At 39.2% G+C, this 10,564-nt stretch overlaps 3 protein-coding genes across 6 annotated transcripts in view; all 3 read left to right on the top strand.

The window, feature by feature from the left end:
- Window positions 1–10,564, top strand: part of LOC107567104 (gastrula zinc finger protein XlCGF7.1-like) — a 358,002-nt gene that overhangs the window by 182,844 nt on the left and 164,594 nt on the right. The window lies entirely within an intron of this gene.
- Window positions 1–10,564, top strand: part of LOC107567101 (guanylate-binding protein 1-like) — a 44,667-nt gene that overhangs the window by 4,753 nt on the left and 29,350 nt on the right. The window lies entirely within an intron of this gene.
- LOC107567103 (guanylate-binding protein 1-like) lies at window positions 2,148–8,493 on the top strand. Its single transcript, XM_016252716.1, has 5 exons — window positions 2,148–2,424; window positions 2,532–2,812; window positions 5,367–5,579; window positions 5,676–5,778; window positions 6,388–8,493. Exons 1-5 carry the CDS (start codon window positions 2,163–2,165, stop codon window positions 6,828–6,830), a joined length of 1,302 nt encoding a protein of 433 aa, XP_016108202.1. The 5' UTR covers window positions 2,148–2,162; the 3' UTR covers window positions 6,831–8,493.

The raw sequence follows: 10,564 nt of genomic DNA, 5'->3' as shown, positions 1-10,564 counted from the left end.
TCGACCAAAACAAATCTTTAGCTGCAGCGGGTACTGCCACATTTCTGTGACACACTCAATTTAACCGCAGACTTACAAGATACCAGGCGAACATATCAAAGTGCATTTTCTCTAGTAGTAGTCAACCTTGGCTTGTCATTGTCCTAGATTTCACTGTTTCAGTTGGCAGGTAAAAAGAAAAAACTCAAATTAGGGGAGAGTGGGGTGTTTTGAGCCTTGAGTTGAAGTTGAGCCACCCCTTGTTTCTAGGGAACCATAAACAAAATTGGTCATGCAGATTATAAACATACTCAAGTTTTAAGCAAAACAAATAATTCAATTAATAAAACATGCTTGTAAGCAGTGTTATCATTAACTGAAACCAAGATAGGAAAATTCAGATGAAAGGACTAAAGCTACTGTAAATGAAAACTAAAACGATTGCCTTTAAAACTAACTAAAAATAAAAATAAAACACACATGAACTAAATTTAGTTCCCTTTCAATAGGGAACTCGCACTGCATTGTCTTGACTGGTGTCTGAAGCATGTCTAAACTCGACAATAACATGAGTCAGCGACAGCCTATGACCACTATACTACTATACGACCATAATATAAAATGGTGCCAGAAGAGCACATCATATGGTGGTTAGGTATGTTTTGACGCTGGGATACTGGTTTAAGCTGGTCCTTTGCTGGTTTATGCTGGTCATGTGCTGGTAAAGGACCAGCATAAACCAGCAAAGGACCAGCTTAAACCAACAAAGGACCAGTTTAAACCAGCAAAGGACCGGCATAAACCAGCATCCCAGCATTAAAACATACCTAACCAGCATATGTTGGTTTTTTCAACAGGGCATCCTCTTCTTCATCCTGACAAGACCGTTTGTTTATGTTAGCACCCGACTAAGCATGCTAAGAGTGTATGCTAGTGATGTCCGGTTCGTGAACGAATTGTTTGATTTAACCGGTTCTTCTTAGTGAACCGGTTGAACCAGTTCACCAAATCGAACTGAATCGTTTGAAACGGTTCGCGTCTCTAGTAAGCATTAATCCACAAATTACTTAAGTTAATCACTTTTTTAACATGGCTGACACTTCCTCTGAGTCTAAATAAACCAATATCCCAGAGTAATTCATTTACTCAAACAGTACTCTGACTGAACTGCTGTGAAGAGAGAACTGATGATGAACAGCAGCATGTGTGCAGCGAGCCGAATAACGAACATACACGCCCACTGCTGGAGCGGTTCTCGTTCTCGAGTCAAGAACCGGTTGCAAATAAACCGGTTTTTAACCGTTTCATTGAAACGAACTGTCCGAAAGGAAAAGACCTGGACTTCCCATCACTAGTGTATGCTTCTGTGTCAGTGGCTTGCTTTGATACCTGCAAATTCACACAACTTTCTCTCAAGGGGAGTTGAATGTGCTCATTGCGCTTATTTCTTTTTGGATAAGGAAGGATAGAGTGCGTTTGACTCACAAGAAAGTGGCATGTGCTCATTGTGATGTATTTGCAGGACTACTGAGAGAGAATTAGAAGCTTGATTCTAATTTTTGCTTTGCCTTTTACCCAAGATTGTAGACAGCGTTTGCATGAATGCATTGCCCCTTAAGGGAGTTGAACAGGCTCATAGTGAAGCATTTGCGGATTCTGTTCTTGCCTGATTCTCGAGCGTTTGAACAGAGCGCATTTTGCTCTAAGCAAAAAATTGCTCTGCTGTGTGATGTGGTCACCGTGAGAATTGAGTGGTCACCTTTTTTAACACAATTAGTTACTTATTTATGAAGTAATGCAATATCGTATTACTTTTAAAATGAACTTCCTCCAACATTGCTCATAATTCATTACAAAAATAATGAACAGATTCCATGGATAATGCCGTTTATATTGATTGATAGAGTGGTTGCTAAGGGAGTTGCGCAGTGATACACAGAATCATTGGGTGAAATGGTCATAGCCGTACTTATTATGAATAAAACACAGCTGTTGATCAATCAGAATCAAGGACTGGAACTAACTGTTTTATAAATAATATTTTCACATAAATTCACATATGGCTGGGATGTATTTACTGCCACGGACTTGCATCTATGGTACACATGGCAGGAATAGGCATTTTGGTTGGCAACCTACTTTACTTAGAGTTTTGTAATCTGTAAATTGAGAGAAGCATCAGCATGCATTTATCTGTTCTAGGCACTTCAAAAAAAGTGATGGAGTACAACCTGCCCAGGGAGTGCATCCAAAACTACTTCCCCTCCAGAAAGTGCTTCACTTTCCCGTTTCCAACTGCCCCAGAGAATGTGTCACGTCTTGAAAAGTTGGATTCTGCTGACTTTTCCTCTGACTTCCTGGAGGTCACAGAAAATTTCTGCAAGTATGCCTTTGAGAAGAGTGAAGTGAAAAAGCTGAAAGACGGAATCACAGTATCTGGCAGAGGTGATTCAAAAGAAAATTTTGAGTTTGAGAAAAGAGTTTGCATACACTTATAGATTGTTCAATACCCTTTCCTTAACACTGTGTTTAACTTCTTTACTTCTCTGCAGTTCTGGGTCATCTGGCAAAAAATTATGTGGACACCATCTCCAGTGGAGTTGTGCCATGTCTGGAGAACGCTGTGATCGCCATGGCAAAGATTGAAAATGAGGCTGCAGTGAAGGACGGGCTTGAAATTTACCAGAGTGGAATGGAGAAGCTGAAGGACACCTTCCCGCTAGAACTGAAGGATGTGTCCTCAGAACACCAACATCTCAGCAGCACAGCGACACAAACCTTCATGAAGCGTTCATTCAGGGACAATGATGGGGGGTACCTGAAAACTCTAGAGGTAAGCAGGAACTCTTCACATATTTCCAGTTTCAGTTCTTTTAGGTTGATGCTGTAAACTGTTGACAATAGGCAACCAGGTGAAAAATAAAACATCTCTTCTGGCCCTTTGTTGGTTCTGAATACATCTGAATACCTGCAAACCTTATAATCATTATGAATATTTTAATGCTCTCTTCTGCCATGCCATCAACTGCCACCAAAGGCCACCTCAATTTGAAGGACCTTTGGAAGCCAGCCTTCATTTTGTGGACTTCATTCATCTTATTATTTAGGATGCATCAAGTGTATTCTTTGCATCCTCCAGTCACCCACAATCCTTTGCACACATTCCAATTCATGAAGAAACAGATGAAAAATTAGTTGACACTGAACACCCTCGGGTCAATTGTGAACTGCCAGCTCATTTGCAGAATCAAATCACTGAGGGTGCTTTTCAAATTAATGAGGCAGCTCAGATTGGCATCTTTACACAAGACTTATCCCCCTGAGGTCTGAGAGTGCTTTTGGGTCCAGGAGAAGTTTTGACATGTCCTGACAATTGTGCTTTTTATTTTTAGTTATAAACACATTAATGGCTAAAATCTGATTACATTGTATTCAGCACAAACTGTGCTACAAAAATATGTATCATGTAAGTTTGTACTTTTGAGAAAACAATGTTTATGCATCGTTAGTGAAAAAAAAAAAAAAAGTTAAGAAAGAATGTGAGGAAATTAAGAAAATTTATTTTTGTTTGTAGTTTATTTACAACAGTGCAAAATATAATCAAAATATAAATAATAAAGGTCATAGGCACACTGATCTGTACACACAGACATGAAAAGTCATGCACATTCTTCCATTCCTGGAAACATTTATGTTAAACTGTAGACACAAATGAATCATACCTGCATTTCCAAAGTACTTGTTGCTTCTTTAACTGAAGAATTTCAATGATGAAATTATGCCAGATGGGCTGGTCTGAGTATTTCAGAAACTGCTGACGTGCTGGGATTTTCACACACATCCATCTCTAGGGTTTACAGAGAATGGTCCAAAAGAAAGATAATATCCAGTGAGTGGCAGTTCTGTGGGCAAAAATGCCTTATTGATGCCAGAGGTCAGAGGAGAATGGCCAGACTGGTTGAGCTGATAGAAGGACAACAGCAACTCAAATTGCCACTCGTTGCAACCAAATTATGCAGAAGAGCATCTCTGAATATGTCAAACCTTGAAGCAGATGGGCTACAGCTGCAGAAGACCGGGTGCCACTTCAGTCAGCTAAGAACAGAAGACTGAGGCTTGTGGCCACAAGACTCCGCCCCTTACCTGGACCCCTCTTTACTGAACAATGCCCTTCCTTCACGATACCCCCGCACAACAAGGACACAAGATCCCCCGTTTATTTTTGGACGCTCCTTCCCCTTGGACACTTTATTTCCCCATTTTTATGTTTTATATCTGTTAAATAAAAGCCTCTTCATGTCCTGAGGCCACACCCACTGTGTCTGTCGTTTGCTCCTCCCACCACAGTTGGAATGGGAGATTCACATCATGGATGTACAGCCAACAAATCTGCAGCAACTGCATGATGCTATCATGTCAGCACTGACAAGAATCTCTGAGAAATGTCTCCAGCACCTAGTTGAATTAATGTTATGAAAAATTAAGGCTGTTCTGAAGACAAAAGGGGGTCCAACCTGGTACCTAGCAAGGTATACCTGATAAAATGTCAAGTGAGTGTGTGTGGCCATATTTAAATTGTGAACTGAATATACTGCTATAGTGTTAAAATTCCCATTATAATGAAAAGAGCTTACCATACTGCATAATGAATCTCTTTTAATATTGTGTTTGCACTTTGTTGGTTATTTTGAGAGGATTCATAAGAGTGCAAGAATCAGCGTTGGATTGACCGGCTTCTGACTAAATAAAATACCTCCGATTGGCCATTGTGATTTACGTGCTTAACAGTTACAATGCTCAACACTTCAAAAAACATGTTGTAAATAGAACAGGCACGGCGCCAGAATATTTTCTCTACCGGTGCTAAGGGGGGGCTAGACCAATATGTGGGGGTGCTAAGAAAATAAATGATATTGATGACGTCAGAGTAAACCGGGGCTATTCAAAATTCTGACGGGGCTATAGCCCCCCCAGCCCCGGTGTAGCGCCGTCACTGAAATAGAAAGCTTTGGTACTCTTTTGATTAGTATCTTCTAGCACCTCTGAAGAACTGGGCCAACTGAACTGTTGGACAATAAAATACTTTTGGGGGGACCACAGACAGTTGTCATACGATTCTCATTCACTGTATTGCATTAACAAAAGTCAGTTAATAAAAAAATTATACAAATATTATTTCATGACAGTGGGGGTGGAAACCTTTACTATGTAGCCATGCAGACTTACTATTCATTAAATGTAATGCTGTGTGGGACAGAAGTGCTGGTCTAGGAAAGACAGCCTCACTGGGATGCAGCCTTCTTTAAGAAGCACCCATAGATGATATGTCCTCTGATGCATTATAAAACTGAGAACTGTTACTTACATGCTACATGTTATGTTTTTAGGAAAAAATTAATAAACTCTTTGATGAATATTTGCGTCAAAACGAGGAGGCTTCAAAGAGACAATGTGAGGATCTCCTGTCAGTCCTCTCTGGACCAATGACAGAAAAACTCAAGCAGGGCTTTTATGCCAAACCTGGCGGCTATGAGCTCTTCTGCAAGGATCTGGAGGACATTGTGAAGAATTACAACAGTCAGGCTAATAAAGAAGTCAAGGTCTTGCCTATATTACTCAACATTATAGTAATATGATCACTTTCATCATCATAGTCATAACTGTCCATTTTTCTCTATGTGTGTTTATATCAATAGGCTGAAGAGGTCCTAGAGGAGTTTCTGAAGCAGAAATCTGTGGATTCTAAAGCCGTTCTGCATGCAGACAAAAAACTGAGTGAGAAGGAAAAAAAGATTAAGGGTGAGATTGTTAAACCTTCAAATCCTAATTTCCCTGTTTCAAAAAGTGCTCAAATGTTTAGCTACTTGTTGTGAAAGTACTGCTGGACAATGAAGAACTCTGAGACATGAGCAAGATGATGTAACAGTCAAATTAATTTAACACCAGCTACAAGTAGCATCAAATGCTACAAGCTGTTTCAAAGGTAGAAGATTTACACCTGGCAATAATTGCAATATAGGGTAGCTATTTATTCCAATGTCATCACTAATCAAGGTAAATGTGATGAAGATCAACACTTTCACCTCTTCAGGCTTTATTTGTATGGTTCTAAATCAGTTCTTAGTTGTAAGGATGGAACTACAGGTACACCTACATATGTGTAAGTAGTTGATTAAAATTAATTCTTTTAGTGAAATATCCAAGTTGAAAACAGAAGGAAGTGTCCATCTTAAAGTGTGCATTAGTATGTTTAAAGTAATTCACGGTAGTGTTTTCTTTATAGGACAATCATATTTAGCAGATAGTACCTTGATAATTCTTTATTCCTTTTAAACCATGAGACTAAGGATCTATTTTATTCTGTCTCATTTTTTTTCTTTTCTTCTCTTTTTGCCAATGAAAAACCAGAGGAAACAGAGAAAGCAGTCCTCCTGGAGCAGGAAATCAAAGTTAAAGAAGAGAAGCAGCGACAGCTAGAAGAGAAGATGGAAGCAGAGAGAAAGAGTAATGAAGAGAGGATGAGGCAGATGAAGGAGAAGATGGATGAGGAGATAAAACTTCAGAGAGAGGAGGCTGAGCGTGCCATGGACAGTAAACTGAGGGAGCAGGCTGCTCTGTTGGAGAAGGGATTTAAGGAGAAGGCAGACAGGATGAAAGAGGAGATGGAGGAGTTTAAGAGGCAGAATGCTGAAGCTGAGAGTAATAGAGCTAGAGAGTTTGCAGAGATGTTAGATAATTCCAACAGGAGACACGAGGAATCAATGGCTGTGATGATGCAGCAACACAGAGAACAGATGGAGGCCATACAGCAGACGAATTGTCGCTCTTCAGACGGATGTTGCATCTTGTGAAATGTATCAATTCTGTGATCTCCAAACTCAGGCATTTAATGGCACAATGCAATTTCAATATACAGTCATGTGAAAAAGAAAGGACACCCTATTGAATTACATGGTTTTCCATATTAGGACATAATAAAAAATCACCTGGTCCTTGGCAGGTCTCAAAATTTGGAAAATAAAACCTCAGATGAACAACAACACATGACATATCACACCGTGTCACTATATATTTAACAAAAATAAAGCCATTATGGAAATGCCATGTGTGACAAATTAAGGACACCCTATGATTAAATTGCTTGTAGATCCACTTTTAGTAGCAATAACTTGAAGTAATAATTTTCTGTATGACTTTTATTGCAACAGATTGATTATTTTCTGTTTCAGCTGTTCTGTTGTAGATTTGCTGGTGTGCTTGGGATCATTGTCCTGTTGCATGACCCAATTTTGGCCAAGCATTAGTTGTCAGGCTGGTGGCCTCACATTTGACTCTAGAATACTTTGGTATAAAGTGGATTCCATGGTCAACTCAATGACTGTGAGGTGCCCAGGTCCCGTGGCTACAAAACAAGCCCAAAATCATCACCCTTCCATCAGCATTCTTGACTTTTGGTATGAGGTGTTTGTGCTGATATGCTCTTTTAGGTTTTCACCAAACGTGGCACTGTGCATTATGGCCAAACAACTCCACTTTGGTCTCGTCTGTTCAAAGGACATTGTTCTAGAAGACTTATGGTTTGTTCAGATGCAACTTTGCAAACCTAAACTATCCTGCCATGTTCTTTTTAGAGAGAAGAGGCTTTCTTCTGGCAAACCTTCCAAACATGCCATACTTGCCCTGTCTTTTTCTTATTGTAATTTCACAACTTAATCATTTAACATGTTAACTGAGGCCTGTAGAGTCTGAGGTGTAGTTCTTGGGTTTTTTGCAATTTCTCAGAGTATTGTACGGTCTGACCAATGAGTGAATTTCCTGGGACATCCACTCCTGGGAAGGTCTTGAATGTCTTCCACTGGTGAATAATCTTCCTCACTGTGGAATGATGGACTTCAAATTGTTTGGAAATGGCTGTATTACTCTTCCCAGATTGATGGCAGCAACAACTGCTTCTCTAGGATCATTGCTGATGTCTTTCCTCTTTGGCATTGTGTTAACACACACCTGAAGGCTCCAGACCAGCAAACTGCCAAAACTTCTGCTTTACATTTTCAATAGGGTGTCCTTTCTTTTTCACATGACTGTATATAGACGCATACTTTTACAATAAAGCAAATACAATTTATCTTTTTCTATCTCCACATCGAACAGTGATTCCTTAATTATGGATATGATGGAATAGGAAATTTAATTTTCACTTCACAAGCATGTTTTGTGTCTCCAGTATAAATGGCCTATGATCTATCATAATGAAATGTTTATTTGACATTACAAATTAATTGTAAACTGTCACAATTAAGGTTAACTACTAATAATTTTTCCTGACATTGCACAACATATTTGTAAAAACACAATATATCTGTGTGTGTGTGAGGTTAAGAAAGTGAATGCTGTCATTATTTAGACAAGTAACAGACGAATGATGAGCTAATTGGTCATTTGTGTACACATTTGTCAAGTTTCTCTGTAGTGAAATTATGCCAGCTGTATGTTCCACTAACCAATACAATAAAAATAAAGGAGATTTTCACATTATGTAATGTTTGTAAGTACCACGCACTGGCTCAAAAATGAAATCCAATATTGTGGGAAGGTATTGTAACGTGGAGAGGCATGACAGCGGGGTTGGATCCAAATGCAAGCTTTAATCCAAAGAGTGGTCAGAACAGGCAGGGTCAAAATACCAGTAAACAGTAGCACACAGGCAGGGTCAAAATACCAGTAAACAGTAGCACACAAGGTAATCCAAAAGGGAAATCCAAAACAGGCAAAGGTCAGGGCAGGCAGCAAACTATCAAAAACAGATAAACAATCCAAGGTCAAAAACACTAGGTACGGCAAAACAAGGCAAGCCAAAGAAAAAAAAACACGAAGACACAGAGATGTAATGGGCTAACCAATAATCAGCCATGTATGTGTGGATGAGTGCAACCTTTATAGCAGGGCTGGGCAACTTTGGTCCCGGAGGGCCACTGTCCTGCAGAGTTTAGCTCCAACCCTAATCAAACAGGACCAAAGTTGCCCAGCCCTGCTTTATAGTGTGACTGATGGGAAACAGGTGTGAGTGTGTGATTGTTTTCTCTGGACTCCATTTCCCATGATCCCTCACCTAGGAACCAAAGAAAAAACATAATTGTGATAGGTATTCTGCATGTAGGTCTTTTACTTGTGCTCAAGTAGAAGTCACTTAGTTTATTAAAATTTTGTTTCAATTTGAAATCAATTTCAATTAGACGTGCAGAAACATAACAACTGACTTACAGCAACCACATCCTTAGATTAAATCAAATGCAAATAAAATAGCTTGGGCTGTCAGTGCAGTCATGGTCAGAATTATTGGAATACAGAATTATTATTATATTTATATGAAAAAAAAAATCCACAAAACCCTAACCTTTCACTGAAGTAAATTAGTTGATTTTGATGTTTGTTTTGTTTGTTTTCACTGTCCTGGTGGAAGATCCAGACAAGGCCCATTATAAGATTTCTAGCAGAGGCAGTCAGGTTTTTATTTATTTATTTTTTAAATTTGAAAAAAGGGGGAAAAAATTCACAGTGTATAGTATGTGTAGAGTGCAACAGCAAAGAGCTTGTTTACATTTTGGACAAGTCAAGTTGTGATAGTGAATAGGACCACATGGAGATACCAAAAAAAAAGGAAAAAATGGCAGCCTGAGCGGCTTCAACATGCTGTCTGTCAGAAAAGATAATATAGCTAATATATAATACATGTGAATATAAATTTGTTCTTCACTCACTGAAATTGATAGGTGATTTATGCCAACTAACTTAAATATTGGTTTGGAAAAAAATCCATAGAACCATAGATGCCCATTTCATGGGCATAGAACCAAGCAGAAACCATTAGAAAAAACAGAAAAAAAGATAACTAAAGGAAAACACAAAACACAAAGATAAAAAAGAAAGGAGGAAAAAAAGTTACCTTTGGTTTGATCTTACACTACTCGCTCTCAGTGGCTGGGTAAAATGAAAGACCTGAGGGGAGCTGGGCAGAGATTGCAGAGCTACATTGTTGGGTTGCTACTAGGTTTAAGGATAGTTTTCCTTCTGAGACAGAACATGAAATTAAACACCCTGCAATAAAACAAAGCTCACTGATCTGCAGAGAAGATCTCAAAGAAAGAGCATAGGGCACCACATTGCCCAAACTTATTTCCTAGCTTATCTATGATTCCCTCTTCTACTCCCTCTCCTTTCCTTGTGACTAAAGTCAATCAAAGTTCACTGAGAATGTCTATGTATCACATATGGTGCATTTTGTGAATCTGTTGTTTTTGGTAAAATGGTCTCAATTTCACAGCAGTAATAATTCTGTTCTGCTGTTCAGGGGGTGTGCCTCTCACAAGGTCTCTTGTGAGAATGTTTTCCTATCTCTGGCCAGGCGTGACCCTTGGGTCACAGGATCCTGACCAATCAAAAGGTCTTCTGTGTTTACCACTTCTGAGTTGATGATTTATTTATTGTGGTCTGGATATGTAAGGGAAAGTGGCAAAACCGTCATTGGGATTCTGTAACCAGACTGTGAGAGCTCTGCATAGTTGTGCAAACCTGCATAATCGTGTGG

The sequence above is a fragment of the Sinocyclocheilus grahami genome, unplaced genomic scaffold (genome assembly GCF_001515645.1).
Source record: "Sinocyclocheilus grahami isolate Dianchi unplaced genomic scaffold, SAMN03320097.WGS_v1.1 scaffold1128.1, whole genome shotgun sequence".
NCBI lineage: Eukaryota > Metazoa > Chordata > Actinopteri > Cypriniformes > Cyprinidae > Sinocyclocheilus > Sinocyclocheilus grahami.
The sequence above is the reverse complement of the archived record's forward strand: the minus strand, read 5'-3'. Positions and strand labels throughout refer to the sequence as shown.